This window comes from Anolis carolinensis, chromosome 1, assembly GCF_035594765.1.
Source record: "Anolis carolinensis isolate JA03-04 chromosome 1, rAnoCar3.1.pri, whole genome shotgun sequence".
Classification (NCBI taxonomy): domain Eukaryota; kingdom Metazoa; phylum Chordata; class Lepidosauria; order Squamata; family Dactyloidae; genus Anolis; species Anolis carolinensis.
In genome coordinates this window covers 237,751,268-237,775,833 of record NC_085841.1, presented here as the reverse complement: position 1 = coordinate 237,775,833, position 24,566 = coordinate 237,751,268, and the positions used below count along the sequence as shown (strand labels likewise).

Here is a 24,566-nt window from a genome sequence, read left to right as displayed (position 1 = left end):
GCAGAATTCCATGCGACTTCCTGCAAGAGGCAGCCACGGTTAGGTCTTGTGACCAGTTCAAGGACACTGATGTGAGCCTGTCCCTAGAACACAGACCATAAGAACGTCTCCAATGTTGATTCCTTAAGTGCAGTTGCCCGATAACCTTTTGAAATGTTTGCTGGCCACCTTGAAGGCCCTGTGTTCATGTATGAAATGAAACTTCATTACTCAAAAATATTTTTTTTCTGTAATGACTGACTCAGAAAGCTCACCAATAATGTCAGTTTGTGCTCGGTGGCCACCTCTTTGTTCAGCTGACAGGCCAGCCTCCATATCCATGAAGGCTTTCATGGCTGCCTCAGCCTTCTGCTTGATTTGCATATAGATGGCTGCAATCTGGGTCTCATCCTTCAGACCCCACTGCCGCAGGCTGGTTTCCAGAGTCTGGGGTACGGTGGCCTGGTGCTTCAGGGGTTTGTCTGCCCGGCCTACACCACACACAACCTGGAAACAACCAAAAAGTATACCATCTTTCTGAGCAGTGGCCTCCAATTGTCTCTTCCATCTTCAGCAGTCTCAAGTTTATAAATGGATTGCAATTGTGTGTACACAGCAGATATAATCATATTTAGAGTTGCCTGCAAATGGGAAAACTCTGGATTGGTCCATCAGCCAGAAAACTCCTGTTCTTGTCTCTAATCAATGATTGGAAATGAAAAAAGTATTGAAATGAGTAGAACTGAGTTGTAATGTATAGGCTGGGCAGTTGTCGCACTGGAAATTACTTCTGAGTAGATATATAGTACAGTTAATTGAACTCTGTATTTGTATGATGGAGAAAAATGTGAAAACTTGATAAAATTACCTTTACCCCTACCCGCTGAGTTTTGACAATCTACTCTTTCTGCTAGAAATGGGAAGGTCTCAAAAACACACAAAACCCTTGGAAACTTTCAGTGAAAAAGAACCACCTTTTCCCATTTTTTTCAGAAGTCCTTGATTCCCGCCTAAAAAAACTAGGAGGAAAAGGTTGACTGCGTTTTTTTCTTTCTTTTAGAATGATGAATAAAGTATTTAAGATAATGTTTTTGTATTTATACGTTACCCACATTATTTCAACAAATGTAACAGATAGACTTTTATATAAAACTAGGTACAGTATCTGACACTGCCGGGGATGAGTTTAGCACTTTGGAGAACTAAAGGAGATAAAACAGGTTTCTTTGTTAAATGCTTGTTTTTGATCTACTCCTGACAAAAGCAAAGAGGCTTCTTATCACTTGGGCACTCAATAGTTCAGGAAATTGTGGCTCCACTTGTAACAAAAATAACATTCAATAATAAATTCAATTTATAATTAGGTTTGATTTAACTGAGAATAAACTGTACTTTTAATAAATGGGACATGATCTTTTTATGCCAATCCAATCCATAATCCACTTTTTAAAGCATAATCCACATAATCCGTTCTATATTCCAAAAGTAACTAAATGACTTTCATTATATAAAGAGGGCTAATATTATATTTTTTTCTTTTCCTGAAAAAAAATCTAACTTATAAAAATAATAACACCCTTAGGGGAAATAATTCATGCTTTCAAAATGTAATCTCTGCCTTGCTATTTTAGCCTTATATACACTTGAAATGTGGCTTCTGAAGCCCTTTCCAAATTTGAATTTGGGTCTAGATGCCAAAAGGGGTTTAACACTCCCGGGAAAGTACTATAAAAATCAATGGGACTTTAAGTGATTAAAGTAGGTCTACTTGGTGTGTGGATCAACCCAACATAACAAGATGATTTATTGTCCAGGAGGAAATTCTAGACAAAATTCAGCTGCTAATTTGGCAGCTGAAGATAAAACCTAACCTAGTTCCAATAAAAGGAAGAGGAAGAAACAACAATAACAATATGGATCCTATGGCTCTACTACTGGTTGCTGATGATGCTGTTTTATTGTCCTGCTAAATGTTGTTGATTTTATTGAGATATGTTTTAATCTAAGTTTGTTTTTAATCTCTGTTGGATTGGGCTTGTTGTTATTATTATTGTTGTTATTATTATTATTATTAATCTGCAAGCACCAAAAATAACGTTTTTTGGTGTCTGTCCCACAAGACAGTTAAAAATTAGAGACAAAAAACTTGCATTTCCATCCTCTCAACTCAATTTCCAGCTCTGTCTGCAGACAGAAGAAAAGACTTCCACATCCCTGACCTAAAGTGTTATAAAGTGTTATAGGTTTTTTGCTCATGTTGGTTCTCTTTTCTTTTCCTTTCTCCCAACAACTAATTTCCAATAGAACTCAAGGCTTCTCCTTAGTTACCTTGCTCAGCAGAGGCTGGTCCTTTCGGGATCTGCAGACAACAGCACATATCCGGATTGCCAAAGTGGTTGGTGGAGGGACACTCCCTGGAATTGCAGAGGCAGAACAAGGGGCGAGGGAGAGACTAGATCAGAAAGGCACACTGAAAGTAAAGTGCAACAGGGAGGAAAGTGGAAAAAAAACAAGAGAGGTAAGCAAGAATAGAGGGGACATTTTGGTCTGAAGGGTTCTATCCTTCCAACATGGCATCCTCCCTCATTTCTGTCTCTCCCATGTAGCTAACTACCAGTGTAAAGCATCTCTTTTGAGCTCTCTAGACCAGGATAGTCCGAAGAAACATAATAGGGTAAATCAGAAGAAACATTTAAGGATAACATTATTGGTTATTGAGCCCTGGGTTGGAGGAAGTTTCAGGAGGAACTAAAAGATCTCCTTACATGGAGAGCTGTTTGTGTTGGGAGGGCTAGGCTGGACCATATGTGCAGTGGGAATGAAGGCCTCCAGCAAGATGCTCTCTTCCTCTTCCAGGGTCTCCAGCAGTGTAAGGACAGCTTGCAGGACACAGCCATGTTCTGCCTTGGCATGGAATGACACAGCTTGGGCGCCATTCCAGCGCCAACCTGATGGTTTCACCACAACCTGTTGGAAGCACAGCAGAGAACAGAGCTTAAACAGAGATGGTCATTTTGCAAGTGAACCCCCCCCCCCCAATAGCATTTTCCAGATGGCCATATCCCTTCCCCAATTCCATTATCTTTCCATTTTCCAAGTTTAGTGCATTTTTCTTTTCTCTAAAATGTTAGAATGTACCTCTCAAGGCTGCGAATAGTTTTAAATGTGTTGATATTTCAAATCTTGTCCTGTTGACTTGGTCAACAAGGAACTGGAAAGCAGCCCCTGAAAGTGTCTATGGCACTGAACTCAATTCCCTACATTGATCTGTAGCAGGGTTGGGCAACTGCATTGGTCTAGGAACTGACTTTCTCTCCTGGAATACTTTAGGCACTGCACAGGCTTCCAAAAATGCAAATAACAAAACAAACAAAACTGCAAATAACAACCAAACAAACCCAGAATTAGATAAAAATCTTGGGTTTTTCTGTTTTTTGTTTTTTAAAAGCACAGTTGTTCCAAGCATCTTTACAATCTATTTCAAAGGCAAATCAGTCAGCTCCCAGGAGAGGAAATTCCCCATTTATTTTGGCCAGAAAAATCACAGGGTTTGGCACGATTGAGGGGCCATGACACTCAAAAACAATGCTATGGGGCCACTTGTCCACCCTGATCTATAGCCTGTATAGCCAGCTGCCAAACCACACACATGGCTGACCTTGAATATGGGATGTATGAGGTGTGCTACTTCAGCCCTGCAGCAAGGCTTTTCATAACATACATCCTGTCTAGGTCTCTTTCCCAGGCTCCTCACCTGGCTGTAGGTCTCCATGGCAGTGCTTTGCAAGAAGGCTGTTATTTCCTCCTGAAGCAGGTTGTCCTGCCCCTCACGCCCACTCAGCTCTACCATGCGGACACGCTGCTCCTCTGTCACGCTTCGCAGGGGCAATGGCCGCTTGAAGGTGAAGGCCAGGGTGGGAGGCACTGCCACCCGTGCTTGCTGGTCCATCAGCTGTCGGGTTAGCAGCTTGTCCTCCAGCAGGCGAGCCAGCTCTCCCGATCCTCCCGTGGGGCAGTCAAGATCTCGGGCGAGTTCTGCTGCCGATTGGCCCTGCACCTTGCATGGCCCAAAGTAGCCTGTGAAGTAGGTGACGTGGCGCGGGGGTGCAAATTCTTCGAGCATCGTGCGGCCACCAAGATCAAAGGTCACAGCCTTGAAGACCAGCAAAGAGGACTCTCCTGGGTGGGTTTCTGAGGGTACTTTGGAGAGCCAGGCTGGTGACAGGCACAGCAGCATGTTGCCTAGAGAGAAGGGAAAGAGGAGACCAAGCCCACACATGTTATGAGAGAAGCCTTACACCAGAGAAAAATTTGCCCCTTGCAAAAACAGTCCTGTGGGTGATTCCCTTTAAAACAGAACCCAAGGCAATGTACAACCAATTAAAACAAAGTACAGCTTAATCTTTTTATCTAAAAGTTAAAAACAAATTATTCTAAAAAGCACAAAGTTAAAACAGTTTAAAAGACAAAAGGCCAGTCTCTGCCACGTTAGTTAAGAGATAAAACCCCCTCTAAAAGTCTTATTTATTATTCAGAGAGGAAAGTTTCCCATGAGAGGGACAGCTTTGGAGCAGCCACTGAGAAGGCTATTTTACACATCTTTACAAAATGTACTTGTATTGGTAGTGAAACAAAAGCAGTTGCAAAAACCTGGGAAGACTCATAGGAAGATGTAGAAATCACCTACACTGCAGAATTATAGCACTTTAATAATAATAATAATAATAATAATAATAATAATAATAATAATAAAACTTTAACATCACTTTGGTGTGCCCAGTAGCACAGCAGGTTGAACTGTTTTATCTCCCCGAAGAGGGAGCCCCTGGTGGCGCAGTAGATTAAACAGCTGAGCTGATGAACTTGCTGCCCGAAAGGTTGGCGGTTTGAATCCGGGGAGCGGGGTGAGCTCCCACTGTTAGCCCCAGCTTTTGCCAACCTAGCAGTTCAAAAACATGCAAATGTGAGTAGATCAATAGGTGCCATCTAGGAATAGTCCCTTCTATACGCCTTCCCCAGCACATTAATGGGAATGATTGCTCGGTTAACCCCCCCCCCCCCCCCCCCCCCCGGTTGATACTGACTTAAATGCACTTTTGGCCCAGTATATTTTGGAGCCAACCCTAGATTTTATCATTATATTTGTATGTGATTTTATGACTTGTTTTATTGTTGTTGTTGATTCATTTATTTTATTGCTTTGTTTTTATATTGTTGATGTTCGGGCTTGGCCCCATGTAAGCCGCCCCGAGTCCCTTCGGGGAGAAGGGGCGGGGTATAAAAAATTATTATTATTATTATTATTATTATTATTATTATTATTACCGCTCCAGCGGGAAGGTAATGGGGCTCCATGCAGTCATGCTGGCCACATGACCTTGGAGGTATCTACGGACAACGGCAGCTCTTTGGCTTAGAAATTGAGATAAGCACCTACCCCCAGAGTCGGACATGACTAGACTTAATGTCGGGAAAAACTTTACCTAACACCACTTTAGCTGCCACCCTATGGAATCCTGGGATTTGTGGTTAGTTTTGACACCAGAACAGATAAGGGTATATATCTCATAATCTACAAATTCCGGAATTCCATAACATTGAGCCAAAGCAGTCAATGTGGCATCCAAGTACTATAATTCTGCAGTGTGGATACAGTCACAGTCTTTCAGATAATCTGGACTCAAACTGTAGAACATGAAAGATCATAGCCAGTACTTTGCATTTTGCCCAGACTACTTTGTGAGTTTAGCACCCTGTGCTATACATACACCAAAACAATGGGTAGCAGCTGGGATATGTGGCACTCCACATGTTCTTGGTCCCATCAGTAGTCTGATTATCAGCCCAGATAAATGTCTCAGAGCTAGCAAAGAGGAGAAATCCTGCTCTTTTCTCCAGAAAGTGTTACTCTGCCATGCTCTCCAATAAGGCATCACTGAACTGAGAGGGACTGGGCAGGGAGAGGGAAATAGAGCCATTGGTTATTATCTCATTAGCAGAGTTTTAACATTAATCATTGCAGAATCAGACTTTATTTCTTTACACTGTTCCCACAGCATGAGGAAAACCAAGCCATTCATAATTAGCATAGGAAAACCCTGGGTTTGCCAAAAAAAACAACAACAACAACAACAACAACTGTTGCCATCTCCTCCATTATAATATCAGGGAACAGTGCTATAAATCTTGAAAGTCAATAACCAGGCTATAACCCACTCCTTAATGCAAAAAGAAAAATAAACACACATCTAATGCACTTGGATGCTTACTCTGCTGGCTGGACGATTCTGAGAACTGTACTCCATACAAGTACCTTTGCTAACTCTATTATTTTGCCACTGAAACTCAAACACTGCATTCCTGAGCATATACTCTGAGTAGGAGGCAGCTCACAGAATTCTAGAAGAGCTGGCTGCCCATTCATAGATTTGAATAAAGAATTTGGAGTCCTGAGTGACTGCCGATTGGTGGGGAGGATTGTGCCTTGGCGTGGGAGGCTGGAGGGCTGACCTTCTGCTTCATTCCTGCCCCAGGCTGCTGGAGGCACCTTGGCCAGAAAGAAATCCGAGCCGCTCAGCTGCTACGAGAGCTCTGGTTACCGCCAGCCCTGTCCCCGCCTTTGAAAAGAGACAGGAGGAACGCCAGGAATATGGCAGAGCAGCTGCCCAAGAGAGGCTGCAAAAAGCATGCATGGATAGACATCTTGGTCCAGGCAGATGCCTGAGACAGAACGTACTGATGAATCTGAAGCACTAGGTTTAGAACACAGTGCGGTTTTGTCACGTATTTGGAGATACAGAAAATATACTAGTCTCTTCTTGACAAGTTACTCCAGCAGGGAACAAAGCTTTGAGGACACACTTGTGGAGATCTGCAGTGGCACTGTTAGTTGGAATGGGACACTCCAAGGCTTCTTAGCTCTTTACCAGCTACGCAGAAGTATTGTTAATGTGACAAATATGAAGACACCTGACCTGGATATGACTTTATGATGGAACTCACCAGGACACTGGTTGCCACCTTCTAGAAGTACCGACAGATATGAAGTAGGGGAGCCCAAGACACAGATGGTGATATCCGATGGCCCAAACCCTGAAAAAGATAAGAATAGTATCAGTAGACTGCTCCATATAATTGGATCTTGAAATCTGAATGTTTTTTCTCTGGAAATGTCACAATCCAAAGATTTAAAGGCAGAACTGCTGCAATTCAATCGGCCATCCTAGGGCCCTTTTAATGCTACACAGTTATGGCACTTTGATACTATTATTTATTTATTTACAGCATTTATATTCCGCCCTTCTCACCCCGAAGGAGACTCAGGGCGGATCACATTACACATATAGGCAAACATTCAATGCCTTTTAACACAGAACAAAGACAAACAAACATAGGCTCCGAGCAGGGCTCGAACTCATGACCTCCTGGTCAGAGTGATTCATTGCAGTTAATTGCACTGGCTTGCTCTCCCGCCTGTGCCACAGCCCGGGCCTACTACAGTAGAGTATCGCTTATCCACAGCCCGGGCCTACTACAGTAGAGTATCGCTTATCCAACATTCTGTACTGTCCAACACAGTTTGCCTTTTAGTGGTCAATGTTTTTGTAGTCAACGTTTTCAATACATTGCTATGTTTTGCTGCTAAATTCATAAATACAGTAATTACTACATAACGTTACTGTGTATTGAACTGCTTTTTCTGCCAATTTGTTGTAAAACATGATGTTTTGGTGCTTAATTTGTAAAATCATAATGTAATTTGATGTTTAATAAGCTTTTCTTTAATCCCTCCTTAATATCCAGCATTTTTGCTTATGCAATGTCTTCCGACCCATTTTTGTTGGATAAGTGAGACTCTACTGTACTTTAACTTCCCTGGCTCCCTCCTACAGAATCCAAACTTTCCAAGATTTCATAAAATAGAACCAGGCAGTTGCAATAGTTTCAAAGTGCTGTAATTGTGTAGTGTGAAAAGGTCCCAGGTCATAGATGTTACTGTGCAGGAGGGACAATGCTCTAACATAACTCATATTAATGTTAGAATAAACATTACAACATATACCAGATTAATAAGGAAACAGCCCTTACCCACATCTCCCAGCTTTTGTTGTGGTGTGCATGTAAGCCAATAAGTGAACTTTTGTTAGAATATTTATGTGAATGGGCTGCAAACTCCACTCTCCAAAGTATTATTCATCATCTCAGTGCTTTCTAAGAATCCTCTCTGGGTATTATACATGCATACTTAAGTTAGCAAAGTCAATGTGTTCTTGGACATTAGGTTTTTAACAAAAACTTTGGTACCAGGAACAGAAATTACATTGAAAGAATAGGGATAGGCACTAACACCTCAAAAAGAAGCTTAGTTTGGCATGTTTTTGTCCAAAATTACCAATATATACATGTGAAATGAAATAACCATTTAAGTAGACAAAAACATGCCAAACCTTTTAGAGACCAATTGAAAGCTCCTTCCAAAATGCATCCAGGGATGACTTTTTCTTTCAACAGTCTCTGCTTCTCTTATGATTTTCATTTTGTGGACAAAACTTGTTTGTTTAACATGCCAGGGTGGCTAGTAAAGCAAGCTTATCTTGTTCTCTTTCTTTCTGTTTTGCTGTTCATGCATACTTAGAAGGGATTCTGAAGGCAGTTGCTGTTTACTTTGCCTTGTGTAGGCAGGCACGCACTGCTAAAACAGGATTGGCTAGAGCACAATCCCATTCTTTCCCAGCTCAAGCTTTATTGCATTCCTTAGTACAGATATGCTGCTGCAGTCAAACACTGAAGGCCTTTGTTTCTTTAGCCCCTATTCTCCATACTCCCAGTGTTGATGCTGCTAAAAAGGAGGAGAAAAAAAAACAACAGGGCCGGATAGCTATGAAAATATTTTATTAAAAAAGCTTATTTGTCAGAGGCTTTTTAAACTGAAGTATGTCTATATTTAAAGCAGGGCTGGATAGCTGCATGAGGACCAGGGGCCAGTTCCTTCACTATAACCACCTATCCATCCAAGCTGGACAGCAAGTCCAAATACTTCAATTTATAAGCCCTCTCAAAATGGTGACCAGAAACAACAGCAAATTATTACCATTTGTAACTTTGAGAGGGAATGAAAAGGAAAACTGATATTTCAAAATAATATGGGGCTCTGAGGTGCTCGTGAGGGTATAGTGCTTTCATGTATTTTCACAAATTTGGAGGATTTCAAAATATTTGGAAGCAAAAATGACTTAAAATAGTACTGATTAGAAGGCTTTGTGGAACTGGTGGTGGTGGTGGTGATCTAGGGACTATAGGCAATATGCATTAGGTTTACCCTAATGTAAAATATTGCCCTGAATCTAGGGCAGTGATTCTCAACCTGTGGGTTCCCAGAAGTGTTGGCCTTCAACTTCCAGAAATCCTAACAGCTGGTAAACTGGCTGGGATTTCTGGGAGTTATAGGCCAAAACAGCTGGGGACCCACAGGTTGAGAACCACTAACCTAGAGGCAGGCAAACGGTTTGATTATAAGGGACTGCCCACTTCAAAATTCATCTTTCAGCAGTTACAGGGCTAAAAAAAGGGGGAAATGATGCACCGGAGCAGAGAGAGCACCCGAGCACACACTTCCTCTCACACGTGATTTTAATTTTGTGAAGAAAGGAAGTGACCCAACAAGAAGCGTGAGCAAGCAAGAGAGGCTTACAGAAGGCCTCAAGGCAACATCATGGCAGAATTGGGACTTACGAGATGTCTCTCAGCTGCCATGCGACACCAGTGCTTGAATACAACTCCTTCCCAGAAGTGATACATTAAGTGAGCTAAAGGACGGAGATTTATTTCTCCAATATGCCAATATTTTCTAATGCATTATACATTATATTCAATATTATTGGATATTATATCTGTTACCTATTATATCCAATGTACTGCATATACTCGAGTATAAGCCTAGTTTTTCAGTCCCTTTTTTAAAACTGAAAAAGCCCCCATCGGCTTATACTCGGGTGAGGGTCCTGGTTGGCTTATATTTGGGTCAGCTTATACTCGAGAGCATATGGTACATTTATTATTTTTCTCTATTATTGTTGCTACTATTACATTTATTTTACTCTATTTTTATTATTATTATTAATACATTTATTATTTCACTCTGATCTTATTATTATTGCATTTATTATTTTATTTATTATTACTTGTATTATTTTCCTGTAATAATAATTATAATTATTATTATTATTACATGTATTATTTTACTCTATTATTATTAAAAGGATACATAAGCACATTTACATTGAAGAAGAGGAGAATAATGATTTGATCAGAGTTGGACAGTCTTATCTTAAATTTGAGCTTTATTTAAATATTCAAAAACATTTAACCTACTGATGCCTCAATTAATGTAATTTTATTGGTATCTATTTTTATTTCTGAAATTTACCACCCTCGGCTTATACTGGAGTCAATGTTTTCCCAGTTTTTTTGGTGGTAAAATTAGGTGCCTCGGCTTATATTTGGGTCGGCTTATACTCGAGTATATACGGTATATTCATTATACATAATAGCCAATATTCTGCAAAATCATAAGATAATATGACACCACTGAAATTTCACATAAAAAAGCCTGTGAGATGGGGATTAGCCCAATGTCCTGCTGCTCTCAGCCTTCAGTCCCAGTAAATATATATTTAATATTATCAGGGGAAAAATCCATGCTGTCATACAAGTTTAAGCCTTCCCTTCATTCTCACAAACTAGTTTTTCTCGTGTGGCACTTGCACGAAATGTGCAGAAGTGTTTTGTTAATAATATTTGTTAATAATATTTAATAATATTTGTATGTCTTGGGGAGGGGGGTAAACCCATTTCTAAGGGAAAATTTCAGCATTGATCAAAGAACAAATATCTTGCATCTTGAGTGAACAACCACTGGGATTAAAGTGGAAAAACCTTTGCAGGTTTTTGAAGAATCTTCTGTGATCCATGGGGCCTTCCAGCTGGAAACACTGACCTGTTCGGGGTTCCTTGGTGAGATCGATAGTCTCTGGGAGTCCTTCCTGCTGCAGGGTGCACTGCAAGAGGTCATAGTAGTAGGCTGTCCAGGCGCGTGCCTGGGCATCCTCTGGGCTGATCTTGCAGTCCAGAGGCACATCCCGGCGCCAAGCACAGCGCAGAGGGCTCAGGGGAGGCAGGAACCCCTGCTCGGCCCAGTCCAGCTCCTTGGGGGTGGGGGGTGGGTCAGTGTGGATCTGGTCCAGAGATAGCTGTAGAAAGGGGAAACGGGAAGAAATTGGTTCAGAAAAGGTGAGGCTACTTAGCTATAGCATAGAATCTCCCAGAGGAATGGAGAGAAGCCAATTTCTGGCAGTTATCCAAAAAGGGATAAAGGAGCATCACTGCTTCAGCTGGCTGAGATGTTGAGCTACAGTGCTACAGAAGACTAAGGGCTGGAAATGCATTAGCTTACCACTGGTGATTCCTGGAAGCCTTGCACAGAAGCTGAGGTGGACAGAACAAGAGGCCCTTCCCCCTACACAGATATAATGCTATGATCCCACTTTGACTGCTGTGGTCCTGGGATTTGCAGTTCAAGGAGGGGTGTTTAGAAATTTCAGTTAGAGAATTCTAGCACCCGACCCTGGGATCCCACAGAATGCAGCCACATATGTTGAAGTGGAATCACATTACAATAATTGTGTTATGTACAAAAGACCTGAGATCTTTGGGAAGCTTTAAGTTCTATAAGTAACAACTCCCTGTTTGCCCCTACAGTAGCAACAGAAGGAAAGGGAGCTGCTCAGAGAAAATGAGAATAGATTTGCATCCTTTCAGAGGAAGCTGAAGACATGGCTATTCAAACAGGCCTTTGATAATAGGCTAGGCGTCATCTAAATTGGATGACCTAAATAGAACAAAGTTTTACCCCTGTCATTTTAATGTTGATTTTTAACCTGGGCTGTGGCTGGGACGTTATTGGTTTGTATAGCTCATTTTTAACTTCAATTTATTGTTGTGCTGTCACCAGTTATGTTTATTTGAATTCGAGTCATATTCTGTTACTTATTTTAAGTTGCTATTTTGTTATTTGGTGTTGCTCGTTGATTGGGCAAACTTGTATGTATTTTATATGTTCTGTATTGCACTTTTGTTGCCATGTAAGCTGCTCCAAGTCCGTTTTTGGGAGATGCTGGTGGGATATAAATAAAGTTGTGGTTGTTGTTGTTGTTGTTGTTGTTGCATACGTATGTGCACATTTATGTGTAAATGGTGGGTATGGATTTGTATATAGACTCATAGAATCATTGAATAATAGAGTTGGAAGAGACCACATGGGCCATCTAGTCCAACCCCCTGCCATGCAGGAAAAGCAAAGTACCCCTGACGGATGGCCATCTAGCCTCTGTTTAACAGCCTCTAAGGAAGGAGCTTTCACCTCACCCCAAAGCAAAAAGTTCCACTGCTGAACAGCACGTACAGTCAGGAAGTTCTTCCTAATGTTCAGGTGGAATCTCCTTTCCTGTAATCTGAACCCATTACACATATACTGTATGAATGATATGTTTAAGAGGAAAAAAATGTGAGAGTGTGTTGGTGGCCATGCCAACTTTGGGCCTTGGGCTCATCTACAGCTGACATCCAGCCTCACCACTCAGGCACACAGTCTGAAAAAAATCCCCATTTCTATTTTCAGAATAGAAGCTTATCCTAGACAACTTCTGGAACTGTGAACATAATGCTACCAATTTCATTTTTATTGGGTAACCATTAGGGAAAAATACCAGAGAAATAAATGAGTCGGACAAATTGGTTTAAAAGCATTTAAAGACCAAGTACATCTCTCTCTCTCCATAAACTGTGACTAAGCCTTGGCTAAATCAAGCAAAAAGACCAGCTTTTTCCATGATAACTATTTATGTAAGAACCAGAGATAGAACTACCTCTCCATTTTCCAGCAGAGTGGAGCACAATACTCTTTGGATAGCAGTTAGGTAAATGGATGTACAGGGGTTTTTTTGTGTGTTAGGAGCAACTTGAGAAACTTCAAGTCACTTCTTGTGTGAGAGAATTGGCCATCAGCAAGGCAAAGGCCCAGGGGACGCCCGGATATTTTGATGTTTTTACCGTCCTTGTGGGAGGCTTCTCTTATGTCCTGCCATGGAGCTGGAGCTGATAGAGGGAACTCATCTGTGCTCTTCCCAGGTTGGATTTGAACAGACAACCTTCAGGTCAGCAACCCAACCTTCAAGTCATCAGTCCTGTCAGGACAATGGTTTAACCCACTGCGCCAGAGGTGTAGGCAGGATTCAAGCCTGTGCATCCCAAGGTAATTTGCAAGGAGTGCTTCCCAGGGAAATATCCATAGGATCATCATTTTAATTGTTTTCCGTAGTCACTTGTATCAGCTTTCCAAACCCAATGCTAGATTGTGGATTGTGGTATCAGGGAGAGATAATTTATGATCTAACACAACCTGAAGGACACTGGGTTGAGGGAAGCTGCTATATGTTATACTAAAGATCCATAAATCTCAGTTCGGATATTAAGGTTCTTAAAAGCAGAAGACATTTGAATATCTAATATCCCCTCTAGATGTAAGGAAGGGCAGATAGAAGATTAGACAGACAGACAAAGTCAGATAAAGCAGGAAGAGAAGAAATCCACAATAGGGTCTGAACTTACCATCGTTCAGGATGACGATGCTGCAAGAGAAATGAGAGAAATAAGTCAGTTATTTTACACCAATTGTGACTCAGATTGAGATCTCAGCCCTAGTTGGTTCCTGTATGAGTAGGCCATTTAACGGACATGATGCAAAGCCTCCGCAGCAAAATATGTTTTAGTACAAAAGCCAAGGAGACATTATGGCACAACCCTTCCACCTAATCTGCTGCACCAATTAAAGTAACAAGCAAGAAGGTTACTGTGGTCTTCACTTGTTAGACTGAAATCATGCTTTAGCCCACACTGAAAGGAAAACACTAAGTGGGGTTGACATAACTCTTTAAATCCCTGCTGATATACAACATGATCTGTGATGCCTGTTTTGCTTCCTACTCAAGATCTGTCCCCAAGGCAACCAGCTGCCCATCTTAGTTATATTGCTAGAAGAATCCTTGCAAAAAACAAAGTGACTACAAGTATTGATACATATGCATCACAGAATGTGAACTCGGTGTCCATTTTCAAGACATATTCATTTGCATTCCATCTTTTCCCCATTTATTTATGCTCCCACCCTTCTCCCTGAAACACGTCGGAAGGAGAACCAGAACACGATTTAAAAACAGATACATATACTGTAAAAGCAGTACAGTGAAACGCAATCACACCAATCATCATATAAAACAGCCAAATTAACAAGTATCTGAAAGCAGGTTAGAACACAAAAGTGTTTAATTAACTATTTAATTAAATGTGTTACATACATAACCTCCTTTTCTGTTTCCACAGGGCTCAGGGCAGCGTTTGAATTTCTTGCAGTGTAATCTTATATACATTTACTTATACATAAGTCCCCTTCCATCCAATACAGCTTATCCTCTTAGGAAGCATGTCTAGGATTGCAGCCTTGGAGTGCTGACAAGCAATTAAACAGTCCAAGACTTGTGCACTTAGCAATCCGGCCCCGTTCTGCCAGGAAGGATGGCACAAGTTAGAAAATAATTTGCAGCCAGCACATGCCTGGGGTGGGCGGGGTGTGTGTGAGTGCCTGGATTTTGAAAAGGTTTGGGTACCAGGCAAAGACCCTGCTCTGTGTATTCAGCCTGAGCTGTTTGTTGAGCAATTCCCTGAACTGTGAAATTCCCAGTTATTCAAGAAGATTAAGACGAAAAAAATGAGGTTAGGATTAAACTAACATGCTTACTCCCTCCCTCCCCTTTTCCTCAGTCTACTATACTGGCTCATGCAAGGTTCATGCAAGGCCCCTTTTATCTGCTCAGTCAATGGCTTTCCTGTCCCACTAGATAACAGTTGCTCTGGGCCCTGGGGCATTGCTGGAGCAGAGCCAACTCGAGACACACAGGCACAGATGTAAATACCCAAAGCAAAACTCAAGCACCCTGGGATCTTTCAGAGCGCCGAGAGCGGTATGACAGAGCCCCCATTGCCCTTGATGTGGGCACACGGCTCTCTTCACTGCTTCTAGCTACAGGTTTTTGAAACATTTCATGGAAGAGGGGGGGAAAGAAGTCGGCAAGTTGGTCTGAAAAAAGATGGTTGATCAGAGATGACAGCAAAATAAAAGAAATGTGAGTAAACACTATAAACAATGATGATCATCCCAACTTCACCAACTTTTAAAAAAACCACACAATGTTCTATGTGATATAGATTCACTTCTGTTATCTGCTTAAATAGTGCTCCAGAAACACTTTAAAATATTATAGCAGTGACCACAGCAGAAAATATGGAATAAGGCTTAAAATGAAAACTCTGTTAAAGCATTTACTTGAAAAGTGTACATTTCTAATTAAAATGCAAGATATTAGGCCATGCCATTGTCACAAAAAATGACCATCTCCTTTGGTCACACAGAATAAATGCCAGCAGTTCTTGAAGCTGATAATCCTGCTATACATTCGACACAACTACTGATTGCAAGTTCTAGTTCTTTCACAGCCCTGCCAGTTCCCACCAAATTTAAATGTTCATCCACAATAATGTTGCAAGCTACTGTAACTCTATGCAAGCTACTCCACTTACCTGAAGTATTCAACTACTATGAACTTGGAATGTTTACATTTTTACCCTATTGCTCTCAGAGCTCGCAGACAACACAGCCGGCGGCTTTTCCGGCTGAAGGAGGTTAGGACTTGAAATTACAAAAAAACTAACTTACTCTGAGGATGCCTGCCGTAGATGTGGGTGAAACATCAGGAGAGAATGCTTCTGAAACATGGCTATACAGCCCGGAAAACACACAACAATCTAACTTACTTTTACAAGCTTTGGATTTTTTTTTTTTTACAGAACTTCAGAGATCCTCTCTCCCTTTACCTCAACTCTGCTATGTTGCTATGCTGTAAGCTCCCAATGTAATGTCATGGACCCCAGTTCCTTGCTTGGGACCCAGACAGCCTTCTCATCCTTTAGATTCCCTGCCATAACTTGCATTGCTACCACACAAGCCTGAGGCGATACATTTAATATGTTACAAGCCACTTGTACCTTTAATAATGGTGAAGAAAGGAATATTTTAGCAGGTACGGCTTCCCGTGTTGCAGCACTGCCGTTGATGGGTGGAACTGCCTTTCCCAGTATTGTGCCTCATACAAGGCACAACACAGCTATATAAATATAAAACATAAGGGTCGAGGGTGGAGAGGCAGTACAAACGGGAGAAAATGGAGCTAGTTGCACTTTAATGGTGATTTCTTTCAGTATACACTTTTGTGAGTTTCGGTTCACTTCTTCAGATATACTTTTTGTATACATAATGCTTCAAAAGTGTACCTACCCTGTAGAAACAATGCAGTTTGACAGCATTGTAACTGTCCTGGCTCAATACTTTGGAATCTTGGGATGTGTAGTTTGGTGAGGCACCAGCACTCTTTGGCAGAGAAGGATAAAGACCTTCTAAAACTACAACTCCATGTTTCCACAGTATTGAGCTAGGGCAGTTACAATACTGTCAAACTGCATTCATTCTACAGGTTAGGTCAGGCATGGGTAAACTTGGGCCCTCCCGGTGTTTTGGACTACAGCTCCAACAATTCCTAACAGCCATCTGTTAGGAATTGTAGGAGTTGCAGCCCAAAACACCGGGAGAGCCCAAGTTTGCCCATGCCTGAGTTAGATGCACCCCAAGTTAGACAACAGTGTTCCTTGATTCCTCAGAATAATCACTTCACTACTACACAGGTGAACTTTCTGGGCTTCTCCATAGGAAGACACAAAGAAGGGTGTATATGGACTGAAAGATGGGCTACACTGCTATAGTATGTGCTGTGTAGTTACCAGGATTCTCTCTATTTCCTGGTGCTATTAGGTTATAGATACGGTAATGGCAGCACACAGTTCTGACACACCCATAAGAGGCTGCACAATCATACAAACAAAACCCAGCTCTGTTTATCTGTGATATGAGCTGCATGAACAACTATTCCCATATCCGCCCAAAAAATAACCTAATGTCAGTATATTCTTATTAGCTGCACTGTGATTCCCATTCCCTTTCTGGGCCTCCTTCCGCAACTTGAGAACTATGGAAGGGATAGGCAAAAAACACCTGCTGGCTCTCAGCCGATCAAACTTTCCCCCAGTCTGCATTGTGTTCCCTCTTCACTCCACCTATTATAAACTACTTTCCACCATATAACTTCATAAATCCCTTGGAAGTGCTCAGAATCTGGTTACAAACACAGAGAGCTATTTCCATCAGCAAAGCATTAATGCTGGCCCCAAGGACTCTTTTGAGTCCAGGGAAACTGCAACTCTTGTAAGTGGAGGCAATTGTACCTGAGCACTAAGGGTGGGGCTCACCTTACGTCCACAGTTGAGGGTTTAACTTTTGCAAATGTAATTATTCTTAGATTAAATTGCTATGTTTTCTCTAGAAATCTCTAGTTCCTTCAGTATGAGTCTATGATTATCTTCATCAATGTTCATTCATAATTTTTCAGTTCAGTTGCCTGCCGTTCAGAAAGCAATTTGTCTGTCTACTATCTTTGGGATACAAATTATCCAAATTATCTTCATTTTTTTCCCTATCAAATATGTTGCAATAAGAAAGGTCTTGGCACATTTTAAACAGTACGAGATCTTTCGGGTCCTAAATCTATAAGGCCCCATCTACACTTCCATATAATCCAGTTTCAGAATGCAGATTAACTGCATTGAACTGGATTCTATGGCAGTGTACTCATATAATCCAGTTCACTGCAGTTAAATCTACATTATATGAGTCTACACTATGATGGTTTTAAATAATGGTTTTAATGTGAAGATAACTGATGTTAGTGTTTATGTATATTTATGGTTTATTTTATGTTCCAGCATTGAATGTTTGCCGTATATATGTTGTACTCTGCTCTGAGTCCCGTTCGGGGTGAGAAGGGCAGAATATAAAGGTTTAAAATAAATAACTAATAAATACACTGACCATTATAATGCAGTTCAAACTGCATTATATGCTAGTGTAAACTCACTTACTTATTGTGAGTTCCACCAATTAAACAGGGATCAAAATTTGATCTGCAAATTAATGTTTCAGTTGATTTATCTTACCAATCAATCAATTAAAGATTGAAGCTCTACTTGGTGCTCAAATTTAGACAAAACACATTTTTTTTGCATAGCAAGGGGTGAGAGATGATTGATTGTTTAATTTAATTTAATTACTCCGTTCATTTATTAGTACATTTTTAAAAGAAAAGAAAATGTGCCTGTAGTATTTTAAAATATACTGTTCTTTACAAACAAGGAGTAGACTGATATAGGCAGTGCTGCAGTCAATGTATACATGATGAAATTAACCTTCTTGTCAACATCTGATTTTACTTGGACCATTCCAGCTGCCAGAGGAAGTTGTTATCCATTACAAAATAATCTCAAGTTTGTACCGAATTAGTGTAGTATCTGTTTGAATTGGCTACTAAATAATCACTGAAAGCCAGAATTTTCCAGTTCCCGTCCACTATGTATGACTACCAGTAAATGCCAAAAATGACATAAGGCAGAATTACAGTTAGTTTCAAATGAAAGTTTCCTTTACAAGTTCCAGAGAAATGCTGGCTAATGTTTCTGCCAGCTCTGTATAACTGTGTTTCTACTGGAGCGTTAACTTGGCAATATATTCATACACAGTTTTTCTAAACTGCACATAGTACTTTATATAAAAAAGACAAAGAAAGAGAAGATCTGCTCTGTCTCATGATTCCAGAACCAAAAATCATTCTATGAAACCATATGGTGGGAAACTCAGGACTGACCAAAGAAGTGTGTTTTCACAAGTACATCATTAAACTAAAGAATTTATTGCAGCAATATATTGTTACAGCTGTTGTCTTGGGATAGTTTTTAAAGGATATTCGACAAATTCACCCAGGTCAAGAATAACCTTGGCTAACTACAGTATTAGAAGTACAGCAGGTTTGATCCAGGATACTAAAAATGCATAGATGCTCAAGTCTCGATGGCAAAGTAAGATAGTGTCGCTGATACAAAACGGCAAAATCAAGGTTTGATTTTGATTTGTTAAAAAAATCTACCCATGGATGGTTGAATATGTGGATGTAGCATCCATAGATTTATCAGGGGTCAACTTTAATATATTTCTATGCTCCAGATACTGAGATATTTCTTCTTCTCCTGCTTGTGAAACAGTTCTCCACTCTCAGAAGATCTAAATAAGACATGACACACAAGAAAATGAGAAAGGCAGAAAGGGAGGGGGATTAAGCATAGCAGGTACAGTCTGTTCTTCTCTCCCTCTGAGATCAGTTTCATAAGCTATTGGGGTCTAAGCTAGAAAGGGCTGTGTTACCAGTTCTGCTCTCCTGTCTGTGGGCCACAGCAGTGGGGTGAATGGAGGGCCTTTCCTTAGTATGCAAAACATAAAACACCTTACACTATACTCATCTTATTTAGCTGGTGTGGGAAACAGGATGCTTAGCTACAGAACCCTTTGGTCTGACCCAAATGCAGGTTGCTCTCATGTTCACAGTTAAGTGCAATCGATTTCCCACCGGAAGTACCTGTCGTAGTTTCAGATATCTCAAGGCAAGCTGCTTGGAGTCCGAAAGGATTTAGACAATGTGTGTTGTTTCAAAAGACTGGCTACCAGGCGAAGTCCTCTATTTACTGCAAGGGATAGTGATTGTGATAACAGGACGCTGGAGACAGGACATCCTGTTAGCCCACATATACACCACCCTTGTAAAAATGCAGAAATTAGGGCAAAATAACACATCATACGAGGGTTGAATGAAAAGTAATGCCTCCACCTTCATTACTTGGGTATGGATGGGAATATTTTAATAAATCAAATGCAGAAATAATCCTTAGTTTGTGCTCTTTAACTACCACTGTTCACTTTTCCACATAATCACCAGACAATTGGATACATTTCTGCCAACGAGGAACAAGTTTTCTGAAGCTGTCATGGAAGAAGTCTATACTCTGTTTCCTCAACCAGTGTCTCATCATGCACAGATCTTCCGATAGTCAAGCAAAGCAATAATGTGATCCACACGTTCTTGTGAAATGCTGATTATGCTTGAAATTTCTCTCTGAGTGATACGACGATCGTCCTGAATCAAACTGTCAGCCTTTTGCTTGTGAAACCCGGTGGTTGCTGTCACAGGACGTCCAACTCTTTGTCACGCAAGTCAGATATTCCCACCTCAACATCTTTAAACTTACTCACCTAACAATGCACAGTACTCACATCAACACAATCACCATAAACAGCCTGCATTCTCTGATGAATCTCCTTTAGGGTTGAAACCTTCTGCTGTCAAGAATTCAATGACTGCACATTGCTTAAGTTGCATTGACCAACCATCTGGGCAGGGTTCCATACTTTGCACTTTAACAACACAACCGTTCAATGCTAAGGCTTCCCGCCAAATGGAACTGTAGAGAGAATCTACTGAACAAGCCAGTACCTGCCGCATACCAGTACTGCAATCTGTTGAGGAGTTACGAAGGTGGAGGCATTACTTTTCATTCAACACTCATAGTTGCTGCACAAGACATACGGAACATAATGAATTGCAAGTGCTCTTCGAAAATAGAAGGCTGCTAGTCCTTTCAGTATGTAATCATTTGTGTGCTTTCAAAAACTCCAGCTATGTCTACACACTGAAGTGGAAATTAGGATCAACCCATGCATATTACTTACTTTAGTATTACAACGTCAGCTTTTATGGGTAGTCCTAAACTATTTTTGTCCTCTTCTGTAATCATGCCAAGTAAATTTACAGAAGAATCTTATGTCAGGATGCCCTGATTATTTTCCAAATAATCAGCATGTAGAGATTGCACATCAAGCGTTCTAACAGATATGGTTGGCATATTGACAAGAAGCAGAGATGGCATTCTCAGTGGTGGCTCTCACACCTTATGAAATTACCTCCAGAGAGAAAGTGACAGAGAGAAATGACTGGCTTCATCTGAGTCTACTTTTGAGAGGGCTTTAAAAACATACTTGAGTGCTCTGGTTTCCGCCTGAAATGATGTTATGGTATTTGAAACTGTATTGTATTTATTTATATCTAGCTTATTTTACATTTGTTTAAACTAAAGATGTTTTTATGATCTATTTTATACTGGACCAGACTGAGTTGTTTTTGTACTATAAACTATTTTGAGGAAATCACCAGCTTGAAAGGCACCAAGGAAAAGAGCCCAGAGAAGCTCAGCTCCTAGAATCTCTCAGTAGAGATATGATATACCTGCAAACAGGTTTCCCTGAAGCAAACTCTTAAAGGCTCCTGATAAATCAAAGCTGATAATTCCAGTGAAACAGAAGATGAGTGCTCACAAATCAAACTGTGAGACAGCTGGGGAATAAAGTTTGAAAAGATTTGAACGTCAAATGTTTTACCAGCTCAATTGACCAAGGTTTCTTACTGGGATATGTGTTTTATTTTTAAAAACCTTTTAAATGACTTTATACTGTTTAATATTGTTATTTTAATTGCTTCAATATTTTTATTGTTAGGGTTTTTAAATTGGTTCTTTTGGGGAGTCATCTTAAGTCTGACACTGAGAGAAAGGCAACATACAAGAAATAATGCATACTCGGTGGCATAATAATAATAATAATAATAATAATAATAATAATAATAATAATAATGTATTTATATCCCACTACCGTCTCCCCGAAGGGACTCAGCGTGGCTCACAAAAGCACTCCAAAGTGCGTCACACATAAAATACACACTACATAAGTATATAAAACAATGACAACATAAACTTGAACACTTTCGCCTACTCAGCCTCAGATAGTGTCTTGACACCTCCAGTTAAGAGTGCCTAAGTCACTGGTAGACAGAGGGTATTGTTATGCTATAGCTTTCGTAATCCCTTACAACCTGCTGGTGCTTCAGGGATTTAAAATCCTACGTCTCTGGTGGGGCAAGTGTTCCCTCCCCCAAAATAGACAGATTTGAGTAAAGAACCTTCTACATTGGCAATTAATCCATAACAGAACAGAATGTGGGTTATAGAGATCCAGTTCACTCTGGGGTGCTTACAGAGGCACTACACAAACTGGCTGCAAGCTGCAAAAGAGTCCTCAGAGCATTGCAAAAATCCTATATTCCATATTCTTTTCCTGACTCAATCAAAATAAGGGTTTTTTTTTCTTACCTCCTGGCAAAGACAAATAGCTTCCCTGGTGCTTGCTTCATAGCATGACAAGGCTGTAAAAGCTAGCATTCCCATAGGAATGTTGTGCTTTCATTGCTGGAGAGGAGGTGTTGCTTTCCCCAATGGCATTTGGCTTGCTCCTGTGCCTGGTTCATACACAGGAGGGATGCCACAGATTTTATGGCTGGAATCAGAAATTCTGGTGAGCTTTATTAAAATCACACTGTGTCTGGCTGGATGCAAGTTGTAGCTTGCATTGGGGTGGGGTGGGGGTCTGGACAACCCGACCTCGGGCTGACTTCAAGCCGGATTTTAGTGCCTGTGTAGATGGGGCCTAAATTGATTTAGAATTCAGATAACTGAATAAAATGGATTTGTAATCCAGCTAGCAACTGTCACATTAATGTAGATAATGGATACATACAGAGTTGAGCACCTTTGTTATTGCACCTTTCTTCATTAATGCAATTGTGCCAGTTTGCCAATCTATGGTCCTGCGATCAGATTTCCACACAATGTCGCCTTCCTCCACTACTCCCCACTCAGCGTACCTAGTAGTATTTTTTTTCAGTGCAACTGCACAAATTCTAGCATTTTAGAAATTGGAAAACAGACAGATAGGGTTAGAGACATATATAGATATATAAATGCACTTTTGGAATAGTGAGGATAGAGGAGAATCCTGCCCATTGACATCATGTTATGGACAGCATGCTAGCAGAGAAGTAGAAAGGACCCTTCATATTATGTAGCTGGATGTCCAGCTGTAATGGCTGTTTGCCTGCCTCTTGTGATAAAGTCCTGGGACTTTGAAAAATGCAGATTCAAATCTGCCACAGAATTTCTTGGGTGACCTTGAGCTAGTCACTCTAACTAGACATAGCTCATAGAGCTACTAGGAAAAGGAAGTGTGGAACAGAATCACACATTCCACTTCAAGTTCACAAAAGTTTGGCTGTTAATGTAATTAATAAATAAATAACACAGCTTTATGTGTCCATTTACTACACACTAAAGAAATGAAAGCAACTTTCCTACTTAAAAAAGCAGCTGTAGCGGATCTTTATTTCCACAGAAAAGTTGCCACTTACAACCACCTTCTGAAGAAGAAGGAATATTGTTTTATGACTAAGCTCAATTATTTGACTGTTATCTATAGCACTAACAGGAAGCAATTTGTAATCCTACGGCATGTTCAGGTAACCTGCCAGCTGCAATTTCTCAGTAATAAGTAATATAGAAGGTTCCCTCTAAATGCCAATGTTTCTTGAGAGAAATAGTAATGGTTTGTACAGCAACTTAAAAGACTATTTTGCAATATCTCTCCACTTCCAAGGACAGTCCCAATTTAAGCCTACACCTAGGACTGAATTGTTTTTTTTCACTGTGTTATTCAAAGAGAGTATAATTTTTTACTCTGGCTTCTGACCAGACATAAATTGGAAGACTGTGTTGCTCAACTGAAAAAAATTGGGACATGGTCATTTTGTTAAAAGACTCTCAACCTGAGAAAGATGTGGGAAATAATTATTATAGAACTGTCACCCAAATTATAATAATGTGCTACATTTTGCGAGAGCTGGAGCAGAAGGAAGGCTAAGCGAAGGAAGATAGATGCATTTGAACTGTGGTGTTGGGAGGAAAATTCGGAGAGTTCCTTGGACCACAAGAAGATCCAACCAGTCCATACTCTAGGACATAAAACCAACTGCTCACGGGAGGGAAGGATGTTAGAGGCAAAAATGAAGTACTTTGGCCACATAATGAGAAGACAGGAAAGCTTGGAGAAGAGGATGATGCTGGGGAAATGGAAGGAAAAAGGAAGAGACCAAGGGCAAGGTGGATGGATGGTATCCTTGAAGTGACTGGCTTGACCTTGAAGCAGCTGGGGGTGGCCACGGCTGACAGGGAGCTCTGATGTGGGCTGGTCAATGAGATCATGAAGAGTCTGAAGCAACTGAACAAATAAACAACAACAACTAATTTTTTAAAAAATGCAACTATTTCACAATAAATGGTACACGTAACTGTTATAAGCCTCCTTAAGTCACAAATATAGGGAAAGTGAGATGCTGCTGCTGATTCTATTTACAACTAGCATAAGTAGTTGGACCTGTTGATGACTGAAGTAGTTTTTGACCCACTAAGTACAATGCTTCAAAAATACTTTTCAATAGTTTCGTGCTCAGCTGACAAAATCCTTGCTAACTGGTCAAAAGCCCATTTTTCTCAACCTATTTCTCTCTCTGAATCATTACGACACTTTCAAACTAAGAGTCAGTTTA

At 40.6% G+C, this 24,566-nt stretch overlaps 1 protein-coding gene across 6 annotated transcripts in view; it reads right to left on the bottom strand.

Annotated features, from left to right (window-relative positions):
• The window catches only part of carns1 (carnosine synthase 1), a 36,101-nt gene that overhangs the window by 6,900 nt on the left and 4,635 nt on the right, over positions 1–24,566 (bottom strand). For 5 of the 6 annotated variants that reach the window (XM_062967194.1, XM_062967198.1, XM_062967196.1 and 2 more), the window contains exons 2-8: positions 13,645–13,664; positions 10,976–11,228; positions 6,982–7,071; positions 3,734–4,221; positions 2,745–2,946; positions 2,308–2,393; positions 255–486 (exon numbers count right to left, since the gene is read on the bottom strand). In XM_062967194.1, coding sequence (XP_062823264.1) covers positions 255–486; positions 2,308–2,393; positions 2,745–2,946; positions 3,734–4,221; positions 6,982–7,071; positions 10,976–11,228; positions 13,645–13,647 — 1,354 coding nt within the window. In that variant the 5' untranslated portion in view covers positions 13,648–13,664. The remainder of the gene's footprint in view (positions 1–254; positions 487–2,307; positions 2,394–2,744; positions 2,947–3,733; positions 4,222–6,981; positions 7,072–10,975; positions 11,229–13,644; positions 13,665–24,566) is intronic. The other variant, XM_062967199.1, reaches the window with a different exon arrangement.